Source organism: Strix uralensis, chromosome 22 (genome assembly GCF_047716275.1).
Source record: "Strix uralensis isolate ZFMK-TIS-50842 chromosome 22, bStrUra1, whole genome shotgun sequence".
Lineage (NCBI taxonomy): Eukaryota > Metazoa > Chordata > Aves > Strigiformes > Strigidae > Strix > Strix uralensis.
This window is the reverse complement of record NC_133993.1, coordinates 11611551-11627659: the sequence shown is the minus strand read 5'-3', so window position 1 is coordinate 11627659 and position 16109 is coordinate 11611551. Positions and strand designations below refer to the sequence as shown.

The following is a 16109-nucleotide window of genomic DNA, read 5'->3' as shown; positions in this document are numbered from 1 at the left end:
CACCCGGGCTCCCAGCGCTGCCTGGCTGCCGGCTGAGCTCCGGCTGGGACGTCCTCGGCCGGCGCTGAGGAGAGCTGGGCTGCCCGCGCTCCTCTGCGTGGTCGTGGGCCACACAGCTCCGTGTCGTGCGTGGAGTGCACTCCCGGGGCAGGGGCCAAGGGTGAGCGGGGCTGGAGGTGTGTCCTCAGCACATTCAGCTGGTCAAACGAGAATTCAGGTCCCCCCTCCTCTTACCACATGCCAGGTAAGACCTCAGCCAAGGGGATGAGGCTGTCCTGGGGCCACCGTAGCATTGCTCAGGTCCTCACCTGGTCTGACTCCCGCGTTACACGGGCCAGGGAGCTGCTGTCAGTCAGTTCCTCGTCCTGTAGCTCTGCCATGTGTGTTGCTGCAGCAGCTCTGTGCCTCCTAGTCCTGCCTTAAGCGATGTGATGAGTAACTGTCACATGCTTGTTTCCTTCCATCCTCCCCAAGGAAAGGAGCTTGTGCAGCACTGTGTCATGTTTTGTAAGCCCTGTAGGGTTTTTTTGGCCTTCTTATATATGTGCATGTTGCTCAGCTTTTATGTGGAGGAACGGACAGCAAAGCTCATTGTGCTTGCAGCTGCAGGTAAAGGAGTGCTGGGTGGCCACGGGTGTCACCTGGAGCGAGCTGTTCCCCCGGCCAACACCCTTGCTTCTGAAAGCTCTTCACTGTATTTCGTAGTAGGAATTAGTTTTTTGCTCCCAACCAACAGATTATTGTGACCCTGCTTCAGAGGAGGCAGGAACCTTCTGTAGCGAATACTCAAGACCTCTGCAAACCCGCCAGCCGCGTTCGACTTCCCCCGGGGGGCGAAGAGCAGCCGAGAGCGCCTTTTGCTCAGAGCCACTTGGGGCACTGTCACTGCCGAGCCCTGTGTCCCATTTGGTGCAATGCACCTTTTGGCAGGCAGCACTTGCGAAATATGTGAGGCAACCTACAGTCACGGTGTAAATTCTCAGAATAGGATGCAGAGAGAGACATGCTGTGACTATCACCACGTATGTGAGGCAACAGATGGCTCCCACACATTTGCTCCTGAAAATGCTTCTCCAGGGGCTAGATCCTCCCTTGCTGATCCATGCTCTCAGGGATTTTAATTGCTATTATGAATTAACTTTACTGTGTTATATTGGTGTTATTTCCCATACAAAGAAACTAGAAGACATCCTCAGGACCCGTACCGGGAGAAACCAAGCTTTACCAAAGAACCCAGAGCCTGAAACCTGGAGCCTGTGACGACTTGTTCTTGTGCCTGCACAGAGCCTCAAAGCCTGGTCCTCCACAGCCAGTCACAGCTCTGGACCTAATTTTAGACGTGACGAAGCAGATGAATGTAATGAGGGAGGAATCTCCTGTGCTCTGTTGTATGGCCGTGACCCCTGCAAGATGCAGGCACGTACCTAATGAGAGGTGCCTGAGTGTCACCCCTGAGGACACAGACAGAGCTCATGCCCATCACATTACGCAGTGACACTTTCTCTGGATTGGTGCACGCGTTGTTAACTTGGTACCTATCTTTTCTGTGCCATTTGTCTCAGTCTGCAACGTCTTGCTTCCACTGGTAAGCCTCTAACTGGGACAGAAATAGGGGACACACTTTAATTTCTCATCAGACCTACTCTTAAGTATCTTTTTGGACTTGTCAAATATGTGAAAGAGCTAGAAACGTGCTAGGCAAAACTGTACAGTATTGCTAACTGTTAACACTCAGCAGTTAAATCATTTAGTCCCCAATAGTGTGTGATTTGATAGTTTCCCCTAGAAGATGAAGAGGTGGAGCAGCAGTAGAGTTTGAGCACACACAGCAAAAAGATACAAATCAACAGCAATTAGGAAGGTTAAAAGAAAAAAATTCCAGCCAAATCCTCTTTCATGTGTCCAGTCTGTTTACATTCTGTGCTAGAATAACGCTGATCTGACTCACTGCTGGCATTAATGAAGTTTGCACCTCTGGGTGAGCAATTTAATTTATCTCAGCAAGCCAAAGCTCATTATAACAGTCCATAAATGTTATCAGATGAAAGCAGCATCCTTCAGCAATCTCAGGGATTAAAGCAAGGAGGCATTCAACTGACGAGGCTTCTGCTGGAAAGACTGCAGTCAGAGCATGGGTGTTACAGGCTGAGGAGGCACAAAACCTCAATTACTGCTGCGGATTTCTCTGTAGCGAGTAAGTGATCTGGAGCCTCTGCAACGGTCCTCTGGAGGTGAGCAGCTCCCTTTTTCCCCCCTCTCTCAGGACACCTCTCCTTAGGATTCATCAGGCCCAGCAGCAGCTGGACAGACATGTGGGGGTCGGGGGACTCCACAGGTTGGCTGCAGAGCGATCACTGTCCTGCGGGGCACACGAGGCTCCTTGGAGGGGCAGGGACTTGCAGCGCTGAGGGCACACAAAGAGGGTCAGGGTGGGAGGAGGAAAGGGGCTGATTCTCTCATTCTGTGCCTTGGGACGCACATGTGCCCTCCCACGCCAGATCCAGCTACTCGAAATGCAGCTTCCACCGCGGCGCTGGCCTCCCCGCGCCCTGCTCCGGGTGCAGGCGCTGCAGCCCGCAGCGTTGGTCCCATGGCGCCCTTGGCCGGGGCTGCCCGCGCCACCAGCACCGGCCGTGGGGTGATGGGGAGAGCCCAGCCCCACGCTCCCTGGCAGAGTGCTCGGTGGAAATGGTTTCTCTAGCAGTAGGAGTGATCCCCACCACCTTCATGTTTGAAATCACCCATCAAAATGAAACATTTTCAGTTTTGCAATTGTTGATCACGTGGAGAGTGGCAGAGATGGGGAGGGCAGGGAACAAACAGAAATGAACCCTCAAAGCTCCAGTTCCTTTTCCATTTAATTTCAGACATGAATTGCACATCCCAAACACAAACTGGGGAAAAGCGGTTTTCTTTTTAAAGTCCCTTTAAGCCAGCCCGAGGCAGCGAGGCAGCTTCCTATGGGCTGTGTGTGCCTGGGCCCGGTGGGGTCCCTCCCCTGCACCCAGCAGGGCCGCGGGAAGGTGCCTGCTGCGGTCTGAGGGATGGGGCTGCCCTCGGAGGCTGCTGCAGAAGGGTCCTGGGCTCTGCTGCCCCGCTGCTGCGCCCCGCTGGGTTTCAGCACCGCTCACTTTTCCCTGCAGAGCCGCTGATGTGCCCGGGGCGAGCCGGGGAAGGACGAGCCGCTGGCACTGTCAGTGCAGGGACTCGCCAGGAACGGTGGCCCTGAGCAGCAGCAGCGTTTTCAGTGGTGCAGAGAAAACCATCGCCCACTGCAACGCACACACTGTGCTACCCCGTCCCGCGTGTCGTACGGTTACCCAGTGCCCCGAGAGCCACGGGGAGCACACTGAAGGGATGTTTGTGCGTTTTCCATGAGGTAAGACTTGCTGACCAAATAATTGACTTCTAATGGGTGCACAGCACGTGGATGTGCTAAGCCTGTAATTCTGGGACTATAATTGTCAGTAAATTATCAGTGCTGCGGTGGAAGGTTGAATTTAAGGAGAAGGATTCCCCTTTCACAGATTTCGCTAAGGCCCGCAGTCAAGCAGGTGCCTGCCTCCAGAGGAGGACGTGGTGGGATCCTGTTCTCTGCGCACCTGGAAACTGGCCTCGCACCGGCCGTGCCGCTCATCTGTGCTGCTTCCGTGGCCTCTGCAGTTTGGGTTTGTGTGGGGAAAGACGTGGGAGCAGCCTCAGCCCAGCTAAGGCAGTGTTCTTTGTGGGAATGATACTCTGTGCTGGGAGGGTTTCTTCAGCCTGCTGTCACCATGAGGAGTGAACCGAGACGTTCGCTGAGCATCAGCTGCCGCTTGACAATCGCCTCCATTGTCTCTGTGATCAAAACAGCAGCGTAGGGGAGTGTGGCTGTGAGTGGCAGGTACATCTGAGGGGTTGTGTCAGATCTCTTCCACCCGCTGCTCTACCTGCCAAATCTAAATGCAATTTACTGTGATACAGGCACGGTGTCATCCAGGAGGCACAGCATTCCTCATACGTGTGATGCAGCTGGGAGATCTTGTCTGTGTCTGCCTCTGCGCGCATCCCAACGCTCTGCAGACACGGGTGAGGAAGAGGCAGAACAGAGGCAGGAGGCATCTTTCTTCTGAGTTCCCAACAAACCCAGGTAGATGGATCGAGGTCAACACTTGCTGTAGATCCAGGATGCCAAAATAAACAGCCCCGAAAACATCGCTGTGGGCCCCGGCACCCCGTGGGGTCCGACTGCAGCCCCACAGCCCCTTCCAGAGCCTGGAGCGGGAAACCAGCTCCGAGTGCTTCGTGCTTCGCCTGCGGCCGGGTGTGGAGATGCCCCAGGATGGGCAGTCGGCCTCTGGCCCCAGCAGGGTCTTAGGCAGCCTCGCAGGGTGAGGGAAGGCTTCTGTGGGCCTGGCCCTCCTGGGGTACATCCTGAGTGAGCCCTGCGGCCAAGGCCGAGCTCCCACAGGCAGCTGACTGCTGACCAGCAAACCGCTGCCAGGCCTTCTTATCTCCTGCCTGTTCATTGTTCCGGCGTCCTTGAGAGCAGAGCAGAGGGACTGTTAGAGCCCTGTGTGGAAATAAAGGGAGGTGGAACAAAGCGCCGGGCAGGGCGTGCTGGCAGGGCTCCTGCTGTGGGCACATCCTCCTCACGCCCTGGCAGGGGCTCAGAGGGAGCAGCTGGAGGCTGTGAAAAAGCAGGCAGGGAGCTCAGGATGAGGTGCAGGGCTGTTGGAAAGCTGAGTGTCTGGGAGAGAGATAATCAGAACAGTTTCCTCGGTGGCCTGTGCCTACCCCTGGCTGTAAATCACAAGTCAGCGCTGTTCAGAAGGCCCCAGCGTGCTGCTGCGAGCTCACATTTGGAAAGCTCGCTGAAAAATGGGCTGGTGGAGTAAGCACCAATTCCACTGGGAAATCATGTTGTTTTCTCTGGCTAACGCTTGCCCTTGCTAGCCCACGCCAGTGTCCCATCCCCAGGAGCAGCCACCAGCCACTCTGCTGTGCTGGGGATCGCAGATCTGCCAATGCCCGGCCCCAGCACCCACAGCGGCACCTCCCCGCCTGCCCCCCGCAAACGGCAGCGCTTCACCCGCACCCACGCTCTGGCAGAACTGTCCCTCTGAAACCTGCAGCTTAATCACAGTGGAAAAACTACCACAGCAGAACACAAACTGAACTGGGTAAAGTAAGATTTGCAGGGAAAGTGTTACTGAACTGAGCTGGTAAGGAAGGGTTGACTCAGGAGCACAAAAGAGACAAAGGCAGCGAGAGCAGCCTGCCCAATCAAACAGAGCTGCCACTACACAGAAGTACCCCTGCCTAATCTGCTTCAGAGCTGCATAGAGCCAGGGAAGTCTAGCAGAAGAGGAATCTGACTCCCAAAACCCAGTGCCTTCATCTCCCCCTTTCTGAGCCTTTGGGAGTCATTCCCTTATCTCAGGTGTCTATAGGGGCTCTCTCCCAGCCAGCACATTTCATCCACCACAGGAGCCCTGACAACGGTGAAGATAAATCACTCACAGGACAAATGCTAGGAAAGCTCCTCAGAAGAGCACTAGGAGATGGAGGATTATGCTTTGACTGCTTCTTCCTAATTTGGGGCGTGGGAGATGCCCAGCCATCAGGAAGGCACATCTCTATTTCTCAGAGCTGAGCAACAGCAAAGGTGTAAAGCAACTGTCCAAGCCAGACTGCGTCCTGCTGTGCAGCCGGACACGAGCCTCCTCCTCGTCCCTCTGCAGCCGTCCAAACACCCAGAAACGTGCCACGCTGCAGAGCCAGATGCTGCGCAGCCCGCCCCAGGCCTCTGCCCTCCTGGCTGTTTTCCTGCCTTTGTGCTCCGCTTCCTGAGCAGCCCCAGCCCGCCCGGCCCAGCCTGGAGCGCGGGACAAGGCCACGGTCGTGCGCAGCTCCGCTGGCCTCGGCCTGCGGGCTGCCCGCGCGTGAGGAGCGGGGCTGCGGTCACCAAGAGAGCCCCTGGAAGCGCCGGGGTTTGCTGAGCCGCGGGCCAGAGCTGACGTCGATCGCTGTCAGCAGCGCTCGCGGCCCGCCCGAGGCAGGCGTTGTGCCGCTTTGGCTTGGCCTGGGAGCTCAGAGCGCTGCGGTGGCCCAGAAACTCCCCCAGTACCTGTTTTGATTGTCCTTCGGGTGGTCTTTGCTTTCTTTTGGGGGGTGGATGTTTTTCTTTTCAGGGGCTTTGTGTGCTTGAGCAGTCACCCTGCAGCGGCTGCGGGCTATCAGGGACGAGGCGCGGTGGGGGTTGCCCAGAGCCGCAGCCTCGATGGCGGTTGTGACGCGGGAGCGGACACGAGCCGAGGAGCGAACTCCCGGGCAGGGCAGGGCTGCTGTCTGCTGGCAGACGCCTCAGAGCAGGAAGAGAGGCTGGATCCATCGATCTGTCTGCGCACTCCGCCTTATTTATTTATTTTAGTCATAGGACTCGAGCTCTGCTCCTGCCTCGTGTCCGTGAGCCGCCCGCGCCTCAGCCCCCTGCGAGCAGCAGAGACGTTCGTTAACGCTCCCTGCGAGGGGCAGCGGCTACTCACAATAACCTGCAATAACTCAGCGAGGTGAGCTCCGGCAAAACCGCCACCTCGAGCGCGTCTCCAGAAGGGACGCGCGCAGTTTCTTTGCCTGAAAGGAATCATTTAGAAAAAAAACGAGAGAAAGGTGGTGCGGAGTCAGGGACGGAAGGTGCGGGCCGGGGCGGCGGCCCCGGGAGGGTCCGTTCGTTAACGCCCCGGCTGCCGCGGCTCCGCGCGTCCCGGCGGGGGGTGTGCGGGCCCCCCGCCGCCTCCTCCCGCCGCACCGGCCCCGGAGCTGCCGGGGGGGCGGCCCCGGGGCGGGGCCTCCCCCGGGGCCCCGGGCTGCGCAGGGGCGGCCGCCGCCGGGCCCGGACCGCGACCGGGACCGCCCCGTCCCGCCCCCTCCCCGCCCCCGGCCGCGCCCCGGCTTTTCCCCGCCCGCCACCGCCCCGCGCCCGCAGCCGCTCCCGCTGCTCCGCTCCGCCATGTCCGCCGAGCCGGCCCCGGCCGCCGCCGCCCCCGAGCAGGGCCCCGGCCCCGAGCCGCCCGAGCACCGGGCGCTGGTGCTGACGGGCTTCGGCGGGTACGAGAAGGTGAAGGTGCAGGCGCGGCGCGGCGGCAGCCCCCGGCCCGGGGAGGTCTCGGTGCTCGTCCGCGCCTGCGGGCTCAACTTCGCCGACCTGATGGCGCGGCAGGGCCTGTACGACCGGCTGCCGCCGCCGCCCGTCTGCCCCGGCATGGAGTGCGCCGGCACCGTGCGCGCCCTCGGCGACGGCGTCCGCGACCGGCAGGTGAGGGGCGGCCCGGCCCGGTACGGTACGGCACGGCCCGGCACGGCTCGGTACGGCCGGGCACGGCTCGGTGCGGCCCGGTACGGCCCGGCCCCGCCGCACTGCGGTGGCCCCGCCCCGCCGCCCAGCAGGTGCGGCCCCGCCCGGGCCCCCCCGCCGCCCGTCGGGCCCGGTGCCGGCCGCCGCTGCCCCGTCCCTCGGCCGGGACCCGCTGCCCGGGGCCGCCCGCCGGGCCCCAGACAAAGCCCCTGACAAAGGGACCGCGTGGGCAGGACGTGTCCGGCCCGTCCCCGCCGCCCCCCCGAGGGCCGCGGCCGCCGGGTCCGTGGTGGGGGAGGGCTGGGAGCGGCCGCGTCCGTCGGGGCCGCCGGGTGGGTTGAACCTACAAAACCCGCCCGTTCGAGGCGGGCGCTGGGGGGTGTCGGGGCTGTTTCTGAACACCCCGACCCCTCGGCCTCGCGAGCGGGGGGCAGCGGCTCCGCAGAGCGTCCGGAGCCGTCTGGGGGTGGCAAGGGGGGCACGGGCAGGTTCGCTGGGTTTGTGCTGCTGCATTTCTGGCGACTTGGGCGACAGAGGAGTTGGCTCTGCGTATCCCAGACCTTTAGGTTTTAGGGCTGTTGCAGTTACGGTGCTCTAAGATGATTCTTGGGTGCACAGCTAGCAAAACAAAGCGTCTCAAAAAACCCCCGTGTGTCAGAGATGATTCCCCCCCTCCAGGAGAACATCTTGGTTTATTCAAGTGTAAATGCCAAACCCACAGACTAGAGCAGAGGGGCCTTGGCTCTGCCCCTTCTCTGCTGCTGATACAACTGCTTCGCGCTTTGCCGTCTCCCTCCCGTTGCGCAGCGAGCAGATGTTTCTTGCCCAGTGGAATAAGAGCAGATTTTGGGGGATGCCTCAGACTCCAGGCCTGAGGCGTAGACCTGGGATGTTTTCCTAAGGCTGGATGTGCTTTTTCCAGGGTTGATCCGGTTAAGCCCTGCCCCAAGCCTCCCGCCTGTTGGCAGAATGATCCCTACAAGGGGCAGCAGTAATGCTTCATGCTGTTCAGGCTCCTGCTCCCAGCCTGGGCAGGCACGGCAGGACATGGCCCCCATCCCTCCGGCCTCGCCGGGGGTGTGTTGGTCTGGGCAGTTGCGGGGGCAGCTGGCAGTCGGGTCCCTCCGAGGCTCCTGGCGTGGGCCAGGCCTGTGACGAGAGGCTCTGTGTAGCAGTTTGCCCGATGCGCTGGGCACAGGCCACGGGCGCCCACCCGAGCCCAGGGGCGCCGCGGTCCCTGCGGAGCACAGCGCACACCTGGCTCTGGCGTACGAGGGCGGGGGTGTCACGACTTCTGCTAGCCCGCAGCTTGTGTCAGAGCGCCTTGTCCTCGGTTTGATTTTAGGTTGGCGATAAGGTCATGGTCCTGGCGAGGTCAGGGCTCTGGCAAGAGGTGGTGAATGTGCCGGCCAGTCAGACTTTCCTGATGCCTGAGGGGATGAGCTTTGAGGAAGCGGCTGCTCTTCTCGTCAACTACATCACTGCCTACATGATCCTGTTTGACTTTGGAAACCTGAGACCCAACCAGAGTGTCCTCATCCACATGGCTGCAGGTAAATAGTTCTGGCCAGCCTGTGCTGAGACTCCTGGTCTTGACATCCAGCTTCCGAGTGGGTGGCGCAGCCGAGGAAGCAGAGCGGGGCTGGGCTGACCAGACGTGGCCTGCCAGCGATGCAGGCCTTGCGCGGACCCGGGCGCTGGCGAACGCTGAACCCATTTCCCAGTAGCTGGGCTTGGTCTCCCCCAGCGTGTCACAGGCATCACCTGCCCCAGGCAGAGCCTTTATTCCAGACCCTCCCGGCGCTGTGTGACTGGCACAGGCAGGGATAATTTACCTAACCAGGGGTTTTCTGACTGCTGGGGCTGTTTGCTTCCAAGTCTTTCTCACTGCTGGCTTTCAGGTGGTGTGGGAACTGCTGCCATTCAGCTGTGCAAGACCGTAGAGAATGTCACCATTTTTGGCACAGCATCTGCCTCCAAGCATGATTCACTCAAGGAGAGTGGGGTCGCTCACCCCATTGACTACAGAACGATGGATTACGCAGAGGAGGTCCGGAAAATCTCTCCCAAAGGTACCGTGTGGTGGGGGACTTCTAGAGCTGTCCTGTGTTTCTTTCGGGTGCAAAGAAACTTCTAGTTCCTTTCAATTCCCTCTAGGTGTTGACATTGTCCTGGACCCGCTGGGAGGATCTGATACATCCAAAGCGTTTAACCTGTTGAAGCCAATGGGCAAACTCATCACGTATGGTAAGTGTGAGCAGTGTGCCCAGCTCCTGCGCAGGAGGGACCGTGTGACGGCGGGGCGGGCGTGGATCCGCACGGGAATGCTCCGCGCGAGGGAGCATCGCTGTGTCGCTGGTCGCTGCTTGTGTTGCAGTTCTGCTACTTCATGAAGGTCTGTGGGATGCTTTGCCTGGGTGAGGCACTGAGGGGAGTGAGATCTGTGCCTTGTCCCAGGAGCTCTGGTCACGGGCTCCAAGGCTTTTCCTTCCCACCGCAAGATCTCTCTCCGAGTATGAGCTGGTGCCTGCAGGGGAAGCTGGAATGTCCTCACAGAGGAACGCTGGCACAGCTGCTTTGTCCAGGCTGACTTAATGCACAGCACTAATAGAGCCTTGCTTTTCTTCTAGAGGATGTGTGGGTGATGAGGTTTGAGGCTACTGAATACTTATCTCTTCATTCCCCAGCCCTGAAACACTGTGATTTTGTCCCGTAGACAAAGCCCTCACACAGCCCCCAGTGGGATTCCAGATCCTTGCACCAGTGTGCTGCTGCTGCTGTCCCGCTGTGGCAGAGCAGAGCGGGGCTCCGCTGCAGAGGCTCTAGGGGAAGGGCAGTGCTGTCCTGCCGGCCTGGCTGGGCAGGACCTGGAACCCTCTCGTCCTTGCCAGCGCTCCAGTCTAGCTGCGATGCTGCTGCCCTCCTGAGAGAGGAGTTGTTCCATTTTTTGCAGTATATGGGTGTGATAATCCAAATTCTGCGTATCTTGAGGCCAAGGCAGGTACCTGTTTCCATTGAAGGTCGACTGGGCAGATCCTGATGTGGTCCAGTTCCCACCTCTGTGCTCGGTCACTGTGAGCAGCTGTTACCCTGCGTGTTGTCTGAGCTGTTACGTGGGACGCCCACTGCCTCTCCTGTTGTGTTGATTCCAGCTCATCTGTGGCTTGCTTTCCTTTTAGGGGTAGCCAACCTGCTCACTGGGCAGAAGAAGAACCTCATGGCTATGGCTAAAACCTGGTGGAACCAGTTCAGCATCAATGCCTTGCAGCTCCTACACCATAACAAGGCTGTGTGTGGCTACCACCTTGGATACATGGATGAAGAATTTGAGCTTGTTGGAGGTGTTGTAGCCAAGCTGGTTAACCTGTACAGTCAAGGCAAGATCAAGCCCAAAATAGACTCTGTGTGGCCCTTTGATCAGGTGAGTCTGAGCTAACATAGAGGCTGGCAGCACTCGGAAATTACTGGGCAATTGTTTTCTGCACAGGGAGCTCTGGCTCAGTGTGAGCACCTTGTTAATGGGGGCTGAGCTGTTGCGAATGTTTAATAACCATCTGTTTGGAGGCATTCAGTGCCTTTGCCTTTTTTCTTTTAAGATATTAAGGAGGAGTAAAGTGGCTGGGTTCTTCTGCTCCAGTACACAGAGCTGGTGATGCCAGACAGTGTCCCTGTGGAACAGGGCAGGTGCTCGGCTGTGCTCTGTGGGCAGCAGCAGCCCATGGAGGGGCTGGTTATGGACGGGTGACTGCCCCGAGTCTGCACCCTGTGACTAACCAGACAGCTGGGAAGGTTGCTGCTGCCCTTCCAGGAGAGAGAGAGCCCAGGCAGTGAAGCAGAATGAGGATGTCGGAAGGGAGCAGCTCTGCTGTGCTCAGTGTTGTTGCTTCTGTGTGTCCAGGCAGAGTCAGGTTCTTTCCTTGGGAATCCTTTGCTGGGGTAGGACTTGGGGAGCAAAGGACTTTGTAACGATCCCTTGGTGTTAGTACCTGAGAACTAGGACGATGCAAATGCTTAAGGAAAACTCTGTTGATTCCAGGCCTGGCTCAGGTGCTGGTTTGCTTAAAAATAATAATAAAAATCTGGACATGTGTTGTTCTGGGGTCATGTAGATAGTAGAAGCGTTGTCCCAGCTGTGGCTGGGTTTCTGCAGTGCTCCCCTGTTTGGAAAGGAAGCTGTGGTGACACACGCTTCGCACAGCAGAGCGTCCCTGCGTACGGGACGGTTGGTCTCTGTGAATTCTTGAGGACAGTTTCCCGGGGCAGGCCGGGGTAGCTGCCCAGCTCTGTCCAAAATGTGTCTGTGCAGAGGCACCAGAATGCTTGGCACTTGCTTGGACTGCAGGAAAGCTGCCTCCTGGGTGGCCCTTAGACTAGTCTGGGGGGAGCGAGGGGTCCGGGAGGGGCAGGACTGCGCTGCCTGGGGGTGTGGGTCTCACCAGACTCCTGTTGCTTCCAGGTGGCAGATGCCATGAAGCAGATGCAAGAGAAGAAGAATGTTGGAAAGGTCATCCTGGTTCCTGAGGCACCCAAGGAAGAATCCAAAAAAGAAGAGAACTAAGAAGAAGATACGTGTGCAGATTGTGAATTCATGGTTTAACTCCCTGATCTCTTTGGGACCTGGAAATGGACAGATCAGTAGCTTCCATCTTCACCAGTGCAAGAACATCGTGGTTAAAGTTCAGATGAGGTTTGCATGCTGTCATTGTGACTGACCCTTTGCCAGATATGCCTCCTGCCCTAGCTCTCTGTTTTGAAGCCTGTTTATTTTGTATGCCTTTCTAATCACTTGTTTCTCTACCGAGTTTCCAAACTAACCTTATTTTTCTCTGGCAGCGCAGCTGAAGCTCCCAGGCAGCTGGTGGTTAACAACTGCGTAGCCTGTCACTGTAAAGTCGAGATGTGACATCCTGTATCAGCTGCCCAGTATCTCCACAGACAGTGAGCCCTGCTGAAGCGTTTGTGCTGTCACCTTTGAGAAGCTCATTCAGCAGGAGAATGAGCCAAACTTAGGATGTTTCCTCAACAGCCAGAGGAGAAGCTCGGCTGGCCTAGTTTAATTCTAGTGCGGGCTACACTTCTGCTCACACTAAGCACCCCGCGCCCTCACCTCTGCTTTCTTTGGCCTCTAACACCAGTCAGATAGTAACAGGTCATGTTGTCTTTGCCTTGTAAATAACCATCCTGGCATTTTGGAGTCTATGGCATATTGCACTTAATTTGCAGTCACTTCTCTGTGCAGCCGGCAAATAACCTGACAGGCTGGGCTGGGCTGTGACTGAATACAGAAGAAAAGTTTCAGTTGGGTAACTTGATCTTGTCCATTTTCTGATTCCAAACTGTGTAGGGAGATCTAAACTGTGTCTGATTTTTAGAGACCGTAAGGACTCAACTGTGTCTCAAACGACTGGAACAATTGATGTTGGCTCTGTGCTCTATTAATGTTGGGCTCCAAGCTGGTATTGTTAAGGCTAAACTTCACCCTCGTGTTTGTATTTCCAAGGGCTGCAGTGTTGAATTGGACTCCAGCAAGATGGGAACAAAATAAGCCCCTGTTACTGCTCGCTTTGTGCTGTGCCCTGTGCGCTGGGGAGGTGTTGCAGTTTGGGAAGCATCTTGCAAGAAGCAGTCCTGTGAGCCTGCTTCTGTGGCACGCCGCTCGGTAACGCCATCGCCACCGCACCGGTGGAGGCGGTGAACTGCCCAGCTCTCTGTCGAGCCCCTCGGCCCGGGCATCTTGAGCAGTTTAAATTGTGCATTCCATTCTCTTCTAGCTAGCTCGTCAGGTATCCACTCAAACCAGCTCTCGCCTCCTGGTTCAGTGCTGCCGTAGGGCTTGACTCTTCTTCCCCTGACACTGCAAGTCTTGGGACCTTGGGCTCTCTTCCAGCACCGAGGGTTTAGGAGCTGCCTGGGGTGCTCCTCCCAGACCAGAACTCGGTTTCTCTTCCTCTTTTCTTCCATGCATCTGGAAATGTGGCTGTGCCAGAGACCCAAGCCTAGTTCTGTGAGCACTTAACGTCCTGGGTGGTGCCCCCACTTCCTGCTGGACCCTGTTTTCAGCCCTGAGCGACTGTGGTGCCGTTTGTGCTTGCTTTAGGCTTTGTCACGGACTGTAGGTGCTGCGGGCTTTTAAGCTTCATTTTTGGATTTGAAAAGGTAAACTGGAGGGTGCCAAGAAGAGCCGCCCGTTATGGAAGAGCTCGGGCTCCAGGAGCAACACCTTGCTGCCAGGAGTGCTGCTGAACCCACCCTGGGGAGGGAAGGGTGCGAGGCCCCTCTGCTCCGAGCAGCCGAGCGCGGGGCTGGGGGTACCTGTGCTGGTGCAGAGTGTGGCCCTTCCCCTGCCAGCTCCAGCCTCCAGCAGGGCCCTGTCTGTCGGTGCAGCTTGTGCTTGGGCTCAGTCCCCAGTCCTGCCGCCTTTTAGCAATGCGTAGGCACAGCCTCTCCGGCACTTGTCCTGGCTACCTTTAAGCACCAAAACAACCCCCTTCCCTGCGACCTCCGAGGAGGGCTGGAGCCCTGTCAGATCCTTGTCAGTCCATCTCTCGCACTTGATACGTGAACTTCATAAACATGGTCTGATGAAACTCACAAGCACAACTTTGAACCTTTCTGAATCCAAAATCTTGCTGCCTCTCCTTTCAACCTGCCCTGTCGTGCTAATTTAGATTAAATCCAACCGTGTCTAATGCTGCTTTACCAGGTCTGACAACAGAAGGACTGTAAATTGCTGAAATGGGAAGTCTGGACCCGTTCCTCCAAGAAACTGGTCTTCACCTTGATGAAAGAGCAGCGTGCTCAACGGCACACGGCCCTGCACATCTTCAGTCTCTGCACACTTGTGAAGGGGAACACTATCAAATTGTGTTTCACAGTAACATCCCCTCCTTGCTTTCCTCGGCCAAGCGCGTGCTCAGTGCCTTACTCGGGCCTTGGCTCCCGGGCTCCCGCGGTCGGTCCCTCGCGGTGCAGCGCGGGGGAGGAGAGCGGGAGTCCCGCAGCTTCCCGCAGGACACCCCGACGTGCTGCCCTGCGCCACACCACGGAAAACACTATCTCAGTGCCTTCTTCTACATGCCTGTGAGGACTAGGAAGTCACTGGAGCCTTTTCCATTCTGGCCTTTCAAAGTATTGCCAAAAACCTGTTCTGCCTCCTGCTAGCTCTGTTCTGTGAACGCCGCTGATGTAGTTGACTCGCTGTGAAGGAGACGCTCCCTGTCCCTCACTGCAGCCTCTCCAGGGCCCCCTGGTCTGGAGGAGACGTGGCAGAGCCCTGGTCTCCCCCAGGGCAGCTGTTGGGCTCTGGCTGGTCCTCGAATGAGGCTTTATCTGCTGCCCCCCCCTTGGCTCTCGGGGAACAATCCCAGCTCCTGACTCTCTTCGGGAAGCTGCTCACGTATCTACCTACAACTTCCTGAAGCCCTGATCAGGGCAGGAGCGCTGAGCAGTGACTATCTGTTAGAGTTTAGCACTGACTGGTTTATCTTCCTTGGTAGCAACAATGTTTTCTACAGAAAGACCAAGATTAAACATAACTTTGCTCTCCACTGCCTCGCTGATCAGTGCTCTGCTCTGGGCGATTGTGGTTGGTTGTTTTCTGGTTTTGTTGTACTATTATTTTTTTAATGGACAAACATTTCATGGGCCAATAAGTATAGAACCAATGTAAAACAACTTCCAAGTGTCTTAATTCAATAAAGTTAACCAGCACGTTTGTATACTAAGGACCAAAGCAGAGAACAAACAAAAACCCCAGGATAAAAATCATTCCACTCAATGTTGCTTAACTGTTTAGGGTGAAGTCCTGCTATTGGGGAAGTGGGAGGTTCCTGTGCTTCAATTGCCTGTGCTGTTCCAGCTCTCAGAGTGCAATTTAATGTTTATTTTAGTGATTGTCTGACCCAAAGGTTGGGCTGTGCAGAGTCCAAGGGGGAAGCGTGAGGTGGCCCTGGCCCTGCCCGCTGCCGGGGGCTGCTCGGCACAGGGTGCCTGGGCCAGGGCCGCTCCTGTCACTCCTGCAGTCGCCTTCCCAGGCTGGTACTGCGGGGCCTGGACAAGATGCGACTCCTTTGCTATCACCAGGCAGCTTTTGTCACGTTTTTCACTCTGGTTTCTCTCGAGTTCACTTGTGTTGCGTGCTAAGGAACTGCAGAAGGGGAAGGGAGCGGAAGCAGCCCCAGCTTGCGCAGAGGAGCACGACCTCTGCCACGTACCTCGAGGTGGGGAAGGAGTTCAGCTGTACATTGCATTTCGGACACCTGTGTTAAACCAGAGTTCATCGACCAGGGAGACGTGAGAAGCACTGTGGGCCTCGGGTTTTAACTGGTGCAGGATCCTGGCCCACTTACAGCTGCTATCATAGGTGTAAAACCACTCTTGTTGCCTAATGAAGTCTCCAGCGTGCTAAGCCCTGGTGATGGCAAAGTGTGAGGGGCAAGTACATGAGCGTGATGTGAAATGCGTTAGACTCTGAGCCTCTTGCAACATACAGTCTGGTCTGTACTGTCTGAGTCGTGTTGATTTGCTGATACGTGATACGAGTGATACTCATCCTCCAGACATATGGAAAGCCTTTGTTTAAAAAATATATTCTGCTTTGTGCGTGTAACCAAGTTGGACAGAAAGCAAATGTGCCAATGCTGTTTACATGACTATAATGTGTAATGCTCCTCTGTCTAATGTTACCATATGCCTTATGTGTTTCCAATGTTAATTAAAAGCATAACAAAACCCTCAGTGATAGGCTGCTCACTCTTCTGTTGGAATGATCCCC

General features: G+C 56.9%; 1 protein-coding gene across 2 annotated transcripts; it reads left to right on the top strand.

Moving 5' to 3' along the window:
- Positions 1-6963: 6963 nt before the first annotated feature.
- VAT1 (vesicle amine transport 1) lies at positions 6964-16072 on the top strand. Of its 2 annotated transcripts, XR_012631965.1 has the most exons (7): positions 6964-7297; positions 8682-8889; positions 9238-9408; positions 9494-9583; positions 10516-10757; positions 11793-12023; positions 14040-16072. XR_012631965.1 is itself a non-coding variant. In XM_074892464.1 (6 exons), exons 1-6 carry the CDS (start codon positions 6992-6994, stop codon positions 11892-11894), a joined length of 1119 nt encoding a protein of 372 aa, XP_074748565.1. In that variant the 5' UTR covers positions 6964-6991; the 3' UTR covers positions 11895-16072. The 2 variants fall into 2 exon arrangements, 1 of the variants encoding a protein (XP_074748565.1); XM_074892464.1 differs by having other exon boundaries at positions 11793-16072.
- Positions 16073-16109: the final 37 nt, after the last annotated feature.

Excerpts from the sequence above, each read along its gene's own strand:
- VAT1 (XM_074892464.1), top strand. The coding sequence starts at position 6,992 with ATGTCCGCCGAGCCGGCCCCGGCCGCCGCCGCCCCCGAGCAGGGCCCC. Across the intron at positions 8,890-9,237 it reads CCTCATCCACATGGCTGCAG|GTGGTGTGGGAACTGCTGCC; the intron begins GTAAATAGTTCT and ends GCTGGCTTTCAG. Across the intron at positions 9,409-9,493 it reads CCGGAAAATCTCTCCCAAAG|GTGTTGACATTGTCCTGGAC; the intron begins GTACCGTGTGGT and ends AATTCCCTCTAG.